Here is a 19068-nt window from a genome sequence, read left to right as displayed (position 1 = left end):
GGACAACAAAAGAGACTAAACTCTTGATTCTAGTTCACAAAGTAATGTCAGCATATTGCATGCAGTTACCTTTATCACACAAAAACAATTATTTTTTTCCATGCCCACACCTGAGTACGGTAAAGTTATTACAAAAAAATAGTAATAATAATTTAGAGTTTCATTAGAGCTGACAAATCTTTTTGCAAATATATAGGGTTATTTCACTGCACAAATATTGACCAAGATATTTTTCTTGAATCCCCTTTGTTGGAAAGTTGCTGCAAATACAACATATGACTCCTACCACTCAACATGGTGCTGGACTCATATCTGCATATCTCTTATTTTATTGGAAAATGACAGGAGCGCAGAGACAGAAAATATCATAACTATGTAATTCCACCAGAGAGAACAATATAATATAACTACCACCTAGTGTTTGAACTACTACTCACAATATAATACAGTTTATGAGAATGCTTGTTGCACCTATGCCTGTAAAAACAGGCCTACTTATATTCCTAAATCCAACTTGTGCTTGCTCTGCCCCCACTAAATAGACCTTAACATTCCATAAATTTAAGCCCAACATTGTGCATCATCTTTACCTAATTCAGAGGTGTTGATATGCTGGTTTCTTGGTGCCTCCAAAAATGATATGAGCACAACTCTTTCCACACTCTGTAAAAATGCTGTAATGAATCTCCCTCTTTGGACATTTTTAGCAATGACACTGTAGTTTGCGAGAGACTGACTGAGATTTTCTGCGGTCTGCTTGAGTTCTTCCTTTGCTTTCTGTAATACAACAGACATACATATTTATCACTGGTTAAACTGTCAATAAGCCTGACATTTGCCTGAAATACTTTGGTGAACATTCACTATATAAAGCATATAATGTAAGAAAGGCTAGGCAGCCTTGGCAGTGGACAGCTCATGTGTAGACATTATAAGACATTGTCCTCATTAAAAGGCAAGGGGGTAGTACACTATCTCCTGCTCTCCACAGACCCCAAAAAGGCATTTGACCGGGTGGATTGGGTTTACCTTCGAGTGGTCCTGACTAGGTTAGGCCTTGGCCCCAACATGCTCTCCTGGATAGTGTCACTGTATGCCTCTCTGGAGGCTCAGGTTAAGGTGAACAGAGTCCTTTCCGATATGTTCCCCATCTATAATGGAACAAGACAAGGATGCCCATTCTCCCCTCTCATTTTCACGCCCACCCTCGAACCATTGCTTAACAAGGTACGCTTAAATCCTGACATTAAAGGATTTTGTGTAGGGACAGGGGAACATAAGCTACCCGCCTATGCAAATGATGTCCTATTTTCTAATACAAGTGTTAGGCGCAAGGAATTAAAGGCACAATCCAAATGGTATAGCACTATACACAGTAAGAACTCCTGGTGTCAGAGTATAATAAAAGTTAATGAAAAGTTACAAGTCAAATTGTCCATATTGTGGTACACCAGTGGTGATATATGGAGATGGTGTGTAAAGTCCACATGCAGGGCAGCCTTCCTGTGGGAATGAAAACAGAAGTCCCAAACAGATACTGCAAAAAAACAAGGAAAACAGAGGCGCCTCTGGGTGCAGACTGTAAAAACAATTTTAATTTAAAAAAGGCAACAACATAGTTTGCATTCACATTTAAGATGAAAATATTAAGCGTGTAAAAAGTCCCAAGACTATCAAAAGAGGGGCTGTGAAGTCATCTCTCTCTGCCATGGATGCATCATCGATCTGGTTAACAAGCACTGGATGTAATGACGGCCGACTGCGAGGGGAGACACCAGAGCGAGGCTTGGGAAGCAAGCGTTGGTCCAGGTGAGGGCGGATGACGTCACACCATGTGCGACGCGTTTCTTGAGCCGGCTAGCCGTGAATGGCGTGACGGCTGCGCTCTTTCTTCAAGCTGATAGGCAGGGGGCTGGAGAGCAATATATAGGAAGATAATGGGAGGAGGATGGGGCGGGAGATAGACAAAAGGGGAGGGAATGGCTGAACGAGTGAGGAAAAGAAAGAGGGGCGGGGAATGACGGCAGGGGGAGAAAGAAAGTGTACTCTGGCCAAGAAGACTAATATACAAGTGACGGATGGCATAGAGAATAAGATAGATAAAAAAATTAATTAATAAAAGGATAAATGAAAAAGATAACGATAAAAGATCTCCAGCCCCCTGCCTATCAGCTTGAAGAAAGAGCGCAGCCGTCACGCCATTCACGGCTAACCGGCTCAAGAAACGCGTCGCACATGGTGTGACGTCATCCGCCCTCGCCTGGACCAACGCTTGCTTCCCAAGCCTCGCTCTGGTGTCTCCCCTCGCTGTCGGCCGTCATTACATCCAGCGCTTGTTAACCAGATCCATGATGCATCCATGGCAGAGAGAGAGATGACTTCACAGCCCCTCTTTTGATAGTCTTGGGACTTTTTATACGCTTGATATTTTCATCTTAAATGTGAGTGCAAACTATGTTGTTGCCTTTTTTAAATTAAAATTGTTTTTACAGTCTGCACCCAGAGGCGCCTTTGTTTTCCTTGTTTTTTTGCATGTCCTATTTTGTGTTGCTGATCCCTTGATCTCTCTTCCCAATATCATGGCAGAGCTGCAAGGTTTCAGCTTGCTCTCAAACTTCAAAATCAATTACAGCAAGTTTGAAATTCTGTCTTTGAATATGCCTTCAGAATTACGTACACGGCTGCAATCCTCGTTCTCCTTTACCTGGTGTCACTCTTCCTTAAAATACTTAGGGGTTCATCTCACTCCCCACTGCCCTCAGCTATACACCTATAACTAACCTTTTCGTCGTTGGGCCGAGTCAGTGTTTTAAAGATAAATGTCTTATCCCGGATTCTTTTTTACTTAAATGGTGCATATCTTTTTACCCAGGTATTTCTTCTCGGCCCTTAATAGCCTATTTCTGAAATACATATGGCATGGGTGGAGCCCACGTTTGTCTTTTCGCACACTGCAAAGATCTAAGCGAATAGGGGGCTTAGATGTACACAGTATCTGCAAATATTATGAGGCGAGTGCCCTGCAACGGATATTGGACTGGCATTATAGTGTTTCCACTAAATGATGGGTCTCTTTAGAAAAATTTCTAGCGGGTCACAACTTATTCCATGTGCCCCGGCTACCCTGGCAACATAGAGGGTTGTCTGAGCTCACCTCTCTGACCACTACTCATGCCCTGCACTTGTGGGATATCTTAAATAAATTGGTTCAGTTAGCCCCTAGCCCCCCTGGAAGGCTTCCCTTGCTTCACTCCATGGGAACAAATCTTCTTTTTTCACTCTTGGGTGGCAGATTGAGAGGCAAGGTGTGGTAGATTTGTCCAAGATCAGGGCCTGCTATTGTTAGATGCCCTTAGACCTCAATATGACCGTTTTCCCTTAGAGGACTGGCAATACAGGCAGCTCCAACATTTTGCTCATAGTTTGCCCCAAGCCATTCGCTCACCCACCTCCGTCACTCATTTTGAGAAGCTTTGCATGGCCCCTACCATGATCCCACATTCCATCTCAGTTTTGTATGAGATGTTGCAGGCTTTATTATTCAAAGGAAAGCTGATATATAAGAGAGTGAGAGAAAGACCTGCAACACAAGTTCACTGTGACACAACTTGATCATTTATATCGCATCACCCACTCTAGCTCTGTTGATACGAAAATGCAAAAAAATGAGTTTAAATTGCTATCCTGCCCCTCCAGCCTTGCTCAAATCTATCAGATACTTGCTGGAGGGAGTGTGGACATCGGGGTACATTCCTACACATTTGGTGGGAGTGCCCCAAACTACAACCCTACTGACAAGACAACAGATCTCAAATAAAAGTAATTTTAGATGTTGATCTACCTGACTCCCCAATGGAGCTTTTGCTTCATGTTCCCACCATCCCTCTTAGCCATTATTGCAAGTCGGTGTTACCCAACCTTTTAAATGCGGCTAGACGACTTATTCTAGTATACTGGAAGAGGACCCAAATTCCAAGCCGGGCAGACTGGATCTTCATGGTGAATAACATAATGGCAGCGGAGGAATGGATGGCGACATGCAAAGGCCACTACGATAAATTCTATAGTATTTGGGCCATATAGATTCACTGTACTGGCAAGACCCCGCTAGACCCACTTGAACTTTGGGAGTTCCACTATTAGAGACAGCCTGATCTGATCCACTGAATCTTCTTTTGTTCTTTTGTGATTTAAGATAGAACCAATATTATAATGGAGTGCTACCTTTGGTATTCTTGTTCCTCTTCCTTATTCCCCCTTCCCTCTTCCTTTTCACTCCCTGTCCCTTCTTTGTCTACGCCTGCTCACTTGGCTGTCATTCCTTGTATTCAATGGCTAATATCTGGTCAGAGTTGCTGCAAAGATATGTAGATGGGTTCGGAGCAGTATATTATTGATATATTGTTCATATATACAGTATTGGTTATTTTGCTCTCCATGCTTCAGGACCCTCCATGTTGGACGGTCAATCGGACCTTATGATGTATACCATGGTTGTTGCTTATTTGAGCTGGTTTATTCTTTTAAACTTTTTCTAACTATGTTGTTTTTTCATGCAATCTGCATATACAAATAAAGCTTATATAAAAAAAGGCAAGGGGGTTAGGAGGTCTGTCAGCGATATGGCTCCATAAGTGAGCAGGCTCCATAAATAAGTGGGATGGCAGGAGTACAGAAAAAACAGTCTGAGATGCATAGTACCACCACTAGTGGTTGTGGCACCCTAGGCCATAGCCTGGGGTGCCTAATCCAGAATTCACCACTGTACATAAAAGTGTCTGTAAATAAAATTTCCTTCAACCAAAAACATTTTTTTTTTCAAATAAAGGGCCCCAGATAATCTCATAGGCACAATAATCTGTCTCCTACTCAAAGAATGCGTTCATCATTTTAAATAAGCTTAAAATGTTGCTTCTTTTGATTGACATCTCTACATTATCTAAACTGCTGTTTTAAATAACACAAAAGCTTTTGTATGACTTTAATATGGTCTGCTAGCCAAACCACTAGAATACGAACAAAAGTGCATAGAATTATTCATATTATTCCATAAAAGGTGCTTTAAAATTCAACTCTGCATATCCCCCACAAACACACACACATACTGTATGTCCCCACCTCTTTAGTGATGTTACGGGTATTGTTTTGGCAGGAATCATTCAGAAAACTAAACGGGACATCAAGCACAGAGCAAAATGGATCCTAAAAAAAGAGATAAAAGTCAAAGCTGCCCTCCTCAATCACAGACAGGTAGAGATTGATACAGTAGAGTTTTAAAAATTCAGCTGAATAGTGCCAGACAGCTGCTATAAAATTAGCATAATCATCAGGTGTATTATACCACACCACTGTATGTTATACTCACTGTAGAACCTAAGGGGTTAATCCTCTGCATTGTGTGTAAAGGCTGTGTTATCCTGTCTCTCTGATCCTCTTTTTCTTTAACTGACTCCAACCCATTTCCTGATAGAACACAGCATTAGGAGTCTGGCTGCACATACTCAATTTGGTGTGTATTGCGAGAGAGTTTTTATTTTTTCTTGGGAGAGTGCATGTGATCAGCACAGGGCCAATCAGCACTGTCCAGATAGAGGGTCGGGGAAAATGAAAACTCCACCAACAAGCTTAACTAGGAACTGATAGAAGTCACAAGACTGCGATATACTTCTGATGAAAAAAGGTATTTAGCAGTTTATAGTTACTAAAATAGATGCATTTCCATGTTCTGTGTACTGTGAGTGACCAGATATAAAGATTGCAGGTTCTGGGTTTAGTAACACTTTAAGTTTGTTTACCAATACTAGTTAAAGGGATGAAGATTATGGATTTTTACTGTAATTTTAGACAAACTATAAAGACATATTAGAAAAGTTCCAGTTAATGTTTCTAGAGTATATCTACTCAAGAACAGAAATGTATATTGTAGCTTAACATTTCTTAAATGTGATGGATGCTTTAGTTTCTTTTTTCAGGCTAAGTACGTGTTCTGCAAGTACAGAAAAATCCAATAATGTCCTCGGCACCAAATGGAAATCACATACAATATTGTCAGCCTCGGGTGACAACACTGCTCCAGTCCTCAATAGATACAGTACATTAATGCAGTGTTGTTGTCATAGTCAGCAAGAGTGTTTTTCTTCTTTTTTTTGCAAAATTACCAGGTGAAAAGGAAAAACGTCTGAAAAAAAATAAATCTTTTGCACCTGCCACATCAAATGACTGGTAAGCTTCTATATATTACATATTTTTCTCATCATAAATCAGAAAAAGGAGCTGTCAAATATAATTTTCACTATTGGAACTCAAGTGGATAGCCAAAGAAAAGATTTTGTCACCAGAGCAGAAACAGTCAAACGTTGACTATAGTCAGATGTTGGGATGTATTGCTCTTGGTTCTTGATGCTCTAGTTTCTGACTACAAATGGCATCTCCACCTGTATTTGGCAAAACGTATCAGTTTTTTTAACTATCAACAGAACTAATCTGCTTCCATTGCTGAGGTCAAGAATTTTTTCTCGACTGAGAACAAATTCATTTTTTTTTTTTTTTACTTTGTTGTAGAACAGTGGTTTTAAAAACGTATTAGACTAGGTAAATATTATGCTTCATTACCCTGTTTACATTTCTGAGTGGACTAAAATTCTGATATCATAAAGCACCGTTGTATATGACTAGATAAGCCATAGTCCTCTTTCTACCAGCAGGGGGTGCTGCAGTTGGATTCTGAGATTGTAGCTTCAGGTTTTAGTAAAAAGAGAAACATCGCTACAATAAGAATCAAATGTGATGATTTTGTATTTATTGTGGCATATTTACAAAAAGATGCAGAAATTTACATACCATTATAGTCTGGTTGACGCAATGCTCCAGGAACTCTCTTTCGGTAGCATTAGATGTACATTCTTCTCAGTTTATTTGTGAGAAAGCAAAAAGAAATAATGGATAGTTCATGATTAATGATAGTTAATAATTATTTTAATAACAGTTCTGCTTTTTCAATAGTACAGCATGCTTCCACCACAGTGATACTATTATATACCTTCTTCTTGCAGTACTACTAATATTTCAGAATATTGTTTAGTTCCAAAAAGTATAAAATCACTAATTATGACTGATTTTACTTTTCATGCAAATGGAGAATAGCTAGTAATAACAAAAATAATAATAATAAAAATAAAATTGTAGCTCCGGTATCCAGAAGCCTCTCAGATAGTATATATTCTTTGTAATGTAAAAGAACAGCACATACAATGTAGATAAAGTTTTGTGAAGCTAAATTCTTCACATTCAGACCTATCCAACGACGATAAGACCAGTCACCTATAGGTATAAATGTATGTACATATACAGTATGCGATAAAGATGTGGGGAACTCAATATATATAAAAATAAAAAAAATTATATATATATATATATATATATATATATATATATATATATATATTTATATATCCCCATTTGGTTGACAGCAAGCAATGGCTGGATCCATAGCCAAATAACAGTCTGATTTTAGCTGTAGAATTCAGCCACTACCTGCTATCAATTACAAGGTTAAGAGGGACATAATAGGGAACTAGTGTCTCAGCTTCCCCATCAGGCTTCGCCCACTGTCAACTTCACTGATTTCTAGTAGCCTGCCATCTTTGAAGCTCACAGCACCCTTAACCAGTGACAATTGAGGCAAAGGGTTGCAGCAGTAAACTCATCTCTGCTACAACCTGATTACAGTGACCTTGTTGCTTTGGCTGCCTCTCCCTTCTGCTACCAAGCAACCAAGTTTGTACCTAGCCTTGTACCCTAAACTATATTGCCTTCTGCTTTTGGTGCAACATGTCTTGCCCAGACACATGGGGGATGATCCGGCTGTACCGGTTGCCTCCAGCTCACACCCTACTAATGGTTCTGCTAATGCCTGAATTGAACCCCTTGGCTGAGGGATGCAGATGGCCTGATATTAGCTCTGTCTGGTGTGGCTAGCTCTATGCCAAGAGGATTTCACTGTAGTCATGGAGGAATTTTTTTGGACCCAATGGCACAGTTAAATGCTGACTCTGAATGCAGAGAATATGTGCTTCCATGCCTACCCTTGCAAAATCATTATCGGATCTGTTCACAGCCTTCAAGGAGAAGTATGGCCAAAGCTTTTTTGGCTATACTTCTATGGATCGCACTCCTGTGACCTGTTTTCAGACAACAGCAGGCTAAAGCCTGCTGGCAGCTGATGTCACTCAGCTGGTCCAGGCTCAGGAAAGATCCCAACCATATGGCTGGAATCCATCAAGATGCCTGGACTGGCTACTGGCTCAGCCTCTCAGTGATCCACTGAGAGCCTGGGCCAGCCCCTCCCACCCCCTCCACAGCCCAGCGCTCTAGTGACAGTCACGGCTCTCTGCATTCAGAGTGGAGGGGGAGAACTGAGCGATCAGTGGTGTTTGATCACTCAGTTCTCACTGAGGTGGACAGATTCAGCATCGGCTCAATTCTTCATCCACCTAGGCGATTATAATTGTTTGTTATTTTAAAATCCCAAAATTCTCTTTTAAAGGCTTCTGAACCTTCAGCAGTCAAGGCCCTGTCTGATGTGCAGTCTCTCAAGTCCTTAATGGAGAACAAACACTAGAGGAGTTGCAGTCTTTTGCTATTGCTCCATAAGTTAAAGAAACTGGACTCAGGCCTCAATTTCCAAAGCAAAGTCTGGCTCCCAGTGCCAGACTTACAAACCGTGGATGTTCAGGTTCCCCAAGCCCTCAGATAAATTCTCTTCAGCTTGAGAGTGTGCCCTAGATTTTCCAAGGGAGACACCTTTGAGGACACTTGGGCATCCTGTATCTCAGATGTTAGCATGCATGAGGTGGTTTCCAGGTGCTACAAACTAAGGTTTTGCTCCCAGCCTCCTCCCTGGTTCATGACTTCCAACCTGCCTGCTCCACCCCATTGATTATAAGATATCTGTGCAGCTCTGGTGAGTATTCTGGAGCAGGGCATCACAGCCCCAGTTACTGTGGCAGAACAATTCCAGGTGTTCTACTGCATCCAGTGCAGCCACTACCATCTACACCTTGCAGTTTGGATACGTCCTAATCCTTCAGAAGTTAGCACTGTAACTTCATCATATCTTGAAATACCTGGGTCTAGTTCTAGAGATCAGAAGGATTTGAATTTTGTTCTCTCAGAGCTTCAAAAAGCACATTTTGCACCAATCAGTGATATTCTCCCTTTCACTCTCATTCACAAGTTTGGAGAAGAGGTAGGCATATAAGAATTAGAGTTATAGGGCGTACACACAGTCGGACTTTGTTCGGACATTCCGACAACAAAATCCTAGGATTTTTTCCGACGGATGTTGGCTCAAACTTGTCTTGCATACACACGGTCACACAAAGTTGTCAGAAAATCCGATCGTTCTAAACGCGGTGACGTAAAACATGTACGTCGGGACTATAAGCGGGGCAGTGGCCAATAGCTTTCATCTCTTTATTTATTCTGAGCATGCGTGGCACTTTGTCCGTCAGATTTGTGTACACGCGATCGGAATTTCCGACAACGGATTTTGTTGTCGGAAAATTTTATCTCCTGCTCTCCAACTTTGTGTGTCAGAAAATTCGATGGAAAATGTCCGATGGAGCCCACACATGGTCGGAATTTCCGACAACACGCTCCGATCGGACATTTTCCATCGGAAAATCCGACCGAGTGTACGGGGCATTAGAGTGTGCTAGCCTGCCAACATCCTAAATAGTGTTATAGAGAAAGTTGCAACAAAGTGCATATAGGGTGGACACCCCCTTGGACTTTATAGGGCAGAAGAAGACTAATGGAGAGTAAATATATGTAAAAAGGCACAAAAGTGCCAACTTTATTAGTGTACAAAAATAGATGTTTAAAAAAAAAAACAGTTCACTCTTAAGGACAATATATCAATGAGTTGATGTAAAATTTAGACATACAGTTTGTATCACCCAAATCTAACAATCCTAATTACTGCCTCAATTAAAATTTTGTTCAGTTTAGGATTGGTAGCTGTTACTTATATCCCGACATGTTTTGGAAAATTGCATTGAAATGTATCTTTCCTTCTTCAGGGGAGTTTATACAGTTGGGTATATTATTCTTTTGTCTGAAACACAAATACGTATATACATAGTGATATTGACATAGTATCATAGCAAAGACATCAGGGTAAACAGAGACATCAAAGTAACAGGGTATATAGTACTTACATGTTTAGATTCTTTGGGGGTTTAATAGATAAAAACAAACAGAAAAGCACATACTGGCTGCATAGGTCCACACACACGACAAAAATTGTCCGTGTGTCCATAAACCGATCCGCATTCACAAGAGACGCCTGATTTTTCCAACAGCGATCAAATTAATGCCACTGTGGGGAAAAAAATATAACAGGAGGATATTTTAAATTTGACTTCCTCTTATTGTAGAAAAGGTAGGGGGAGTAGGAGAGATTACAACAGACGTAAAGACATAGGGCCATGTCTGTACATAGACTGCCAAAACCATATTATTTACCTCAAGTTGAAAGTCTGAGTGTGCTGCTGACATCCCGGTGGTGGCCAGTGAACTGACACAGACCATCCGCTTGTGAGCGCTTAAATAACTGATCTGTTTAGACATGAGCCAATAGAGCAATCCATTCCGCCAGTACAGATGCATGTAATGCAGCTGATTGCAGAGATCAAAGCGTCTCTCTGATGGGGGGGTGCTGCGCAACCATGCCATAAGGGCGTAATGACGTCACCGGCGGGTAAAAACTCGCCAATCATCATGGAGACGGCGGCGAGAGCGTGGACACGCTCCTCCTGGCGCAGTGAACAAGGGCAGAGACAGAAGCTAGTCTGTCCATACTGCACAGGTGGAGCTTACCCGCTGGGTGTCTGCGCAAGAGCAGAGTGGCAAGGGCACAGGACTAAAGGCCATCTGATGGGCAGGGATGTAATAGCAGCCAGCAAGTTTACATGGAGAAGAAGGCTGAACAAAAAAGAAAAACAAAGACAACAGAATATATGCAGCATTATTGCATGAAACATAATATTAGGCATTAAAAGCATATAACAATGGAAACCAAAAATAACTAATATTAAGTTACTGAACAGCATTGTCATGATCTATGTAAAGGAAAAATTATTATATTAAAAATAGAAAATTGAAATTACAGTAGAGGCAATGTGTTATTGTAACCAGGAAAAAGAAAGGATCTTATAACATTCCTGGAATTGGTTTCTCATTGTGAATATAATTGTAATTATACATCAATACCCAGATAGAGAGAAAAGACTAATCGAATAAAGAGGAGAAAGAAAGAAAGGAAGACCTCAAAAGCTTTATTCAGTATGTTTCAGAACCAAAAATCTCAGAGATTCAATTCACAGACCCCAGAGGTAAATCCAGGAAGGAATGATCGAAAATTAAAAGCTTCATTTGATCCAGGTGGTGAAGGAGCCTGTAAATTGAATATCCACCTTAGTTCACATTGGAGGAGGCATTTATTAAAGTCACCACCTCTTGAGTGAAAATGGATGCGGAGAATTGATTCTGGATGTACCAAGGCCATATGTCGGCCGATCGGTACATCCGGATCTCATTTGCGGATAGTCAAAATATGCTGGTATATTCTTTTCCAAAATATATTGATCGTTTTCCCAACGTAGTAACACCCACATTCACAGGTGAGTAGGTATACCAAGCCAGGAGTCTTACAATTAATGTAATGCTTTGGACGAAAGTGATGTACATTTGGTAGATATATATCCTTACGTCTGTCCATGTATTGACAATGTGAGCACCCTCCACAAGAAAAGGTACCTAGCATTATGTATCCCCTCTATGTGATTTGTATTCACTCATGACCACCTTATCACCCACAGAGGGGGCTCTCCTATATGTCACAGCGGGTGTATCTGCTACAAATGGAGATAGTGTAGTCTAGTTGTATCATCAGTAGAGGGTGGTTTTTGTGTGTCAAGTAGAGCCTGACGGGACAGCTTTGTCATTTTTCTATATGCCTTTTTGAGGCAGGACTAGAGTACCTTCTTTCGAGGAGTCTTTCGCTTAGTTTGTCAGCCTCATCTTTGAACGTGGTGTCAACTGAATAGTTTCTATGTACTCTGAGGTACTGACTGTAAGGTATAGATGCTAGCAGGGGTTTAGGATGGAAACTAGTCACGTGTAATAGTGAATTCCCTGCTGTGGTCTTGCAATACAGCTGACTTGAAAGGCTACCATCCGGTTGTTTTTTCACAAGCACATCCAGAAACGTAATCTCTGTTGTGCTATGTGGCATCTTAAAATGAAGGTTGAATTCGGTGTGGTTGATAGCACCTAGAAACTCATATAGGAGCTCAACTGAGCCATCCCATATGAGGAACTCATCATCTATATATCGTCGCCATGTAAGTACATGGCACATATAGATGAATAACGAATCATTGGTAAGCAGTGAATGTTCCCACTCCCCCAGGTACAGGTTGGCGTACAATGGGGCACAGCATGTCCTCATCCCAACGCCCTGTACCTGGAGGTAGTGGGAACCATCAAAGCAAAAGGCATTGCGATACAATATGAATTCCAAAGAATTCAAAATAAATTCTGTGTAATCAGGCTTACATTCACTAAGTTGCGACAGTACATGACGTACCATCGCAAGGCCCTTTGTATGGGGTATACTGCAATATAGGGACTCGACGTCTATAGTGACTAGTAAGACACCATCCGAAATGTGCAAATCCCAAAGGGTTTGCAAAAAATGTATGGTATCACATACATAGGATGACTGGCATTCAACAAGAGGTTTTAGATGGTTGTCTACCACTCGGCTGAGGTTTTCAGTGAGATTGCCGCAGCTGGAAATGATAGGTCTGCCAGGTGGTTATCTTTTTTGTTTATCTAATTTTGATAACGCATAAAACATAGCTTCTCTGGGATAACTCGTTCTGATAAATTCCCACACGTTTAGTGTGGGAATTTAATGTGGGAAAGCTGTAAAAGTCCAGAGTAAATTCAATTGGTCAGTACCACTCAGAATTACAAAGTATATTCATACACATCTCGATGTACTGGACATTATCCATGACCATGATATTGCCACCCTTGTCGGATGGTTTGTCGATTAGTCTTTTCTCTCTATTTGGGTGTTGATGTATAATTACAATTGTATTCACAATGAGAAACCAAATCCAGGAATGGTATGAGATCCTTTCTTCTTCCTGGTTACAATAGCACATTGCCTCTACTATATTTTCAATTTTCTATTTTTACTTTAATAATTTTTCCTTTACATAGATCATGACAATGCTGTTCAGTAACTTAATATTAGTTATTTTTGGTTTCCATTGTTATATGCTTTTGATGCCTAATATTATGTTTCGTGCAATAATACTGCATATATCCTGTTGTCTTTGTTTTTCTTTTTTGTTCAGCCGCCTTCTCCATGTAAACTTGCTGGCTGCTATTACATCCCTGCCCACCAGATGGCCTCTAGTCCTGTGCCCTTGCTGCTCTGCTCTTGCGCAGACACCCGGCGGGTAAGCTCCACCTGTGCAGTATGGGCCTATGACAGACTAGCTTCTGTCTCCGCCCCTGTTCACTGCGCCAGGAGGAGCGTGTCCACATTCTTGCCGCCGAGTGTTTACCCGCCGCTGACGTGTCCTTATGGGCGTGGTTGCGCAACACCCCCCCCATCAGAGAGACGCTTTGATCTATGCAATTGGCTGCATTACATGCAGCTGTACTGGCTGGAATGGTTTGCTCTATTGGCTCATGTCTAAACAGATCAGGTATTTAAATGCTCACACCCTGATGGTCTGTGTCAGTTCACTGGCCGCCACCGGGATGTCAGCAGCACACTCAGGCTTTCAACTTGAGGTAAATACTATGGTTTTGACAGTCCATATACAGACATGGCTCTATGTCCTTATGTCTGTCTGATCGCTGTTGGAAAAATCAGGCGTCTCTTGTGAATGCGCTTCAGCGGATCGCTTTATGGACACACAGACAATTTTTTTTCGTGTGTGTGGATCTATGCAGCCAGCACATGCTTTTCTGTTTGTTTTTATCTATTAATCTATTAAACCTCCAATGAGTCTAAACATGTAAGTACTATATACACTGTTACTTTGTAAAATGGCATAATAAGCTATAGACTATGCTTTGATGTCTTTGCTATGATACTATGTCAATATTACTATATATATATATATATATATATATATATATATATATATATATATATATATATATATATATATATATATATATATATATATATATTACACACATATACACATACATACATACATATATTGTTGCGATTTTCTCTATAACTCATTCACAAGGTTGTTTTCCTTGTTGCCATTACCTCTGCAAAGTGAATTTGTGAATTGTCAGCCTTATTCTGTAAAGAATCCTTTCTATTCTTGCACACAGACAAGGTGGTGCTGAGGACAAGAACTTCCTCTTGCCTAAAGTTAATTTGGCCTTATATCTTAACCAGGACATTACAAAGAAGGTACCCCTCAATGTACACATTGGGACTTTGAGGGCAACTAAATGTATAAAGTTCAATTATAAAGTTTATTACTATACATTGTTAAAAATTGGTGCATGGTGGGATCAATTTTTGTCTTAACCAGGACATTGTTCTTCATCTTTCTGTTTAACTCTAGTGAGATCTCCCTTCATTGCCTGGAAGGAGATTGTGCTGTACGGGTTTCTTTTCAGCCAGCACATTTAGAAAGTCTGACTTTCTGACATTGGTCATCCTGATGGTCCCCGTAAAGGGGACAAGTTTCTAGTTCCACTATTTATTGGTGGCTCAGACATACAATTATCAAGCTTACAGGGAGGATCAGGGCTGCTGATAAGCCAGTACAACTGGCCCTGTTGTACAGGGCCAGGCCAGCAAGGGGGCACTGGCAATCTGAGCAGAGAATGAATGAAAAAAAAACAACATGACAGTATAACTTTTGCGCAAACCAATCAATATTCGCTTATTGGGATTTTTGTTTCAAGGCAGGGTCTGGGGAGGGGCTAGGGGTGGGATTGAAGGAGGGAACAGGGGCGGGACCAGGGGTGGGGCTGAAGGGGGCCCCATCAGGTGGGCTGTACGGGGCCCCATGATTTCTATCAGCGGCCCTGGGGAGGATTGGGTTCCACCCATCAAGGTGCACTCTACTTAGTCTCTACTTCTTATGATGTTTTGCATTAAACAACTGTTTCCCATATTTGCAAGGCTGCCACCTGGTCTTCTGTTTTAAACATTCTCTAAGTATAACCAGGTGGGTGCTTAGGACCCTTGGGATTCCAGCTTTTGGCCCTAAAATCGCATACAATGGCAGCTTATAGAGCTGCAGATAGTCCCAGGTCTGTTATGTTTTTTATAGATCTGTTAGTGTACTTTTTGTTGTCTCCCATCCCTCAACTGGATTATATTTTGGACATTGAGCAGTCTCCAAATTCCTGCGTTTCTCAAGAAGAAAGAAAAAGGATTTTTGTATTTATCTTAAAATCATTTTCTTGGAGGATATCAAGTCTATCAAACTCTTTTCCTTGCTTAACTACATAGCTGAAGCATGCTGGGAGTAGGAGCAGTTATACTGGACTTGCCCACATCTTTTTTTGGTTGCCAGGGTTAAATTCTCCAAATAAAGGATTTTCAGCAAGTACAAAAATCCTGTTTTCTATATTTGTGTGCTTGGAAAACCATTCTGTGGCACTAGGTTACTCACCCAAAGGCTTTTAAAGCATATTCTTACTGCAGTCAAATGTGAAATCGCAAATTACAGACCGTCAGGTTCTTCTTAATGGGGTGAAATTTGTCTACAAGAGGAAAAACCTTGTAGCTTTGTAGCAGGTACTCCACAGGCCTACAACTCTCGCCGACCACCGCCAGAATGTACATAGGCTCTCCAGACTGGGAAAGTGCGCCTGTCAGCTCCTGCAGGGGATTCCTCCCCCCTCCTTCTCCTCACTGACGCTGTATATAATGCGAGCGGCGCACGCACACAGGCATCCGCTGCTCTGCTCTATCTCTGGCTGCGTTCCTACTGGCAGAGGGAGAGAGCCAATGAGCAGTAGCAGCAGAAAAGGGATTCTGGGACATCTAGTCCCCATACCAAACAGCCCAATAGGCTTATATGGGGGCAGGAACTACAGAACCCAGCATGCCTGGGAGAAAAGGAACTTAAGACTCCATTTTGTTTGCCTGGGGGAAGTTGAGTTACCACCAGGCAGTAGGGATGAGCAAAACACCCCCCGCACCAGAACCTGCGAATGGACCGAAAGTTTGCGCGAACTTTAGAACCCCATTAAAGCCTATGGGACTCGAACGTTTGAAATCAAAAGTGCTAATTTTAAAGGCTAATATGCAAATTATTGTCCTAAAAAGGGTTTGGGGACATGTATCAATGCAAAAAAAAGTTTTAAAAACGGAAGTTTTTTCGAGAGCAGTGATTTTAATGATGCTTAAAGTAAAAACAAAAGTGAAATATTCCTTTAAATATCGTACCTGGGGGGTGTCTATAGTATGCCTGTAAAATGGCGCGTGTTTCCCGTGCTTAGAACAGTCCCTGCACAAAATGACATTCTTCAGAAGATTTCACCTCACTTTCTGTCCCAATTACCAATGTTTTTTTAAAATTTGGGGTTTTTAGTGAAACAAGGATTGGTGATGAAGCATCAGTGAAGAGGAGACACGTTTTTCCCATATTAACTCGTATAGGGCGTACACACGGTCGGACTTTGTTCGGACATTCCGACAACAAAATCCTAGGATTTTTTCCGACGGATGTTGGCTCAAACTTGTTTTGCCTACACACGGTCGCACAAAGTTGTCGGAATTTCCGATCGCCAACCACGCGTTCACGTACACCACGTACGACGAGACTAGAAAAGGCCGGTTCAGAACCAAGTGCGGCACCCTTTGGGCTCCTTTTGCTAATCTCGTGTTAGTAAAAGTTTGGTGAGAGACGATTCGCACTTTTTCAGACTCGTGGCTTTCAGATCGTTTTCTGCCATTCAGTTTGTGCTTGTGGGTTTGTATCTGCTCTTCAGTGCGTGCAGTCAGTTCGTATCAGAGTTTTCTGCGTGATCTTGCCTGCTCGTTGCTGTTTTTCAGGTCGCTCTTCACAGGCCTTGCTGTTCTTCAGTGCGTTCTGTTACTTCGTTCTGAGCAGCCGACCGTTTTCTATCTATGTTTCGTATGCGTACTCCTCGTAGAGTTCGTGCTGTGCGGGGGCTTGGTGTTGGGGTCCTGACCTTGACACAAGTCCAGTCCATGAACGGGGTGGGGAGGAGTTCATGGACCAAGAATTGGTTGCTTCAGCGTGACCAGTTCTCTCATATGCCTTTGCTCCGTGAGATCCGTGAGAATAATCCTGATGATTTCAGGAACTTTATCAGGATGACGGACCCCGTATTTCACTGTTTGTTGGCTTCGCTGACCCCCTATATCAGCAGGCAGGATACCTGCATGAGGCAAGCCATCACTCCGGAGCAGAGGTTGGTCGCTACCTTGCAGTATTTGGCCACAGGGAGAAGTCTGCAGGACCTCAAGTTCTCGACAGGCATCTCCCCCCAGGCTCTGGGGATCATTATCCCAGAGACCTGTTCTGCCATCATACAGGTCCTGCAGAAGGAGTATATGAAGGTAAGATTTTTATCCTTTTATATCACATTTTATTGTCTTTAATGTTTGATAATATATTGTATTTCTTTCCTCATTCCCTAATTACCATGCTTGTAATATGCTGTGAATGTCCCCTTTGTCCTCATGCATGCTGGATTTTTATGTAATTATTATTTAAGATCCTTCATACATATTTGCCCTTCAATAACCTCCCCAGCATGGTGTCTCCTGCCCCTATATTCACCTCATGTAGTCACTTAACAATGTATTTTATCAGCTCTATAGTAGTGCTTTACCCCAAACACCCCCTAAAATGTTTGGAAATGTTATTTTTGATTTAAATTCAGGCAGAGTGCCAGAGGCTTTTTTTTTGTGGTGTCCCCAAATAATTTTTAGTAACCCTCCCTCCCCCAACTGCTAAATCAGCTGATCCCAATTCTCTAGCTATCCTCAATCATCTATCTGCTGACTTTGCCAAACCCATACACACTATACCCACCTCTTTACTGGTCAGATTTATATGGATGAATTCCCCAAAGCATGTAGTGCAAGGGCCTGCCTGTATACTTTCCAATGGTACTGTTTCAAGTTATTGTATCATATTATTATCTTAAAAGGTAATAGCAGAATGTCCAAATGTCCTCAAATGTGTACAGTGTGTATTTATATCTTTGTATTCAGACACTTCTTACCTGTCCAGTGGGCTGCCAATAGTGTAACTAAGGAGGGGCTGTTCAAAGTAATACCCATTATTTAGGCATTCATCTCTCAATGAAGTGAAGAGGGTTACCTGTCCAAGATTTCCACACACCCCCTATAATGTTAGAAATGGCCCATGAGGGGGGGGGGGGATATGATAGGTGTACCTTATACTTTGGCCTTGTTAAATTCTCCTTAATAAATGCTATCTGGAGGTTGCCCCATAATGTTTGTGTCTAATCTGCTTGCCATGTTTCAGAGTAAAAATAGTAATGTTTATTGTTTTTTCCTCAACAGTTTCCTTCTACGCCACAGGAATGGCAGACTGTGGCCTCCCACTTTGCCCAGCGGTGGGACTTTCCTAACTGCGGAGGGGCAATTGATGGGAAACACGTCCACATCGTCCCACCACCCAACTCGGGGTCATACTATTATAATTACAAGGGGTTTAATAGTATAGTGATGTTGGCGGTGGTGTCGGCTAATTATGACTTCTTGTATGTGGACGTGGGGAAGAATGGCCGAATGTCCGATGGTGGAGTCATCGCCCAGACGGAGTTCTACAGGCGTCTCCAGAATGGCAGCTTGAACTTGCCAGCTCCAGAGGACAATGTGGAAGGACTCCCATTTGTGTTCGTTGCTGATGAAGCATTTGCGCTGGGGGACCACCTGATGCGGCCATTCCCAATGAGGACCCTCACCCCGGAACAGAGGGTTTTTAATTACCGGCT

The 19068-nt window shown here is 41.7% G+C and overlaps 1 protein-coding gene across 1 annotated transcript in view; it reads right to left on the bottom strand.

The window, feature by feature from the left end:
* The window catches only part of LOC141133220 (adhesion G protein-coupled receptor E3-like), a 247337-nt gene that overhangs the window by 81496 nt on the left and 146773 nt on the right, over positions 1–19068 (bottom strand). Inside the window, exons 3-5 of the mRNA XM_073622459.1 lie at positions 6841–6902; positions 5119–5202; positions 591–777 (exon numbers count right to left, since the gene is read on the bottom strand). Coding sequence (XP_073478560.1) covers positions 591–777; positions 5119–5202; positions 6841–6902 — 333 coding nt within the window. The remainder of the gene's footprint in view (positions 1–590; positions 778–5118; positions 5203–6840; positions 6903–19068) is intronic.

The sequence above is a fragment of the Aquarana catesbeiana genome, linkage group LG03 (genome assembly GCF_042186555.1).
Source record: "Aquarana catesbeiana isolate 2022-GZ linkage group LG03, ASM4218655v1, whole genome shotgun sequence".
NCBI classification, from domain to species: Eukaryota; Metazoa; Chordata; class Amphibia; order Anura; family Ranidae; genus Aquarana; species Aquarana catesbeiana.
This window is presented reverse-complemented; position numbering and strand designations above follow the sequence as displayed.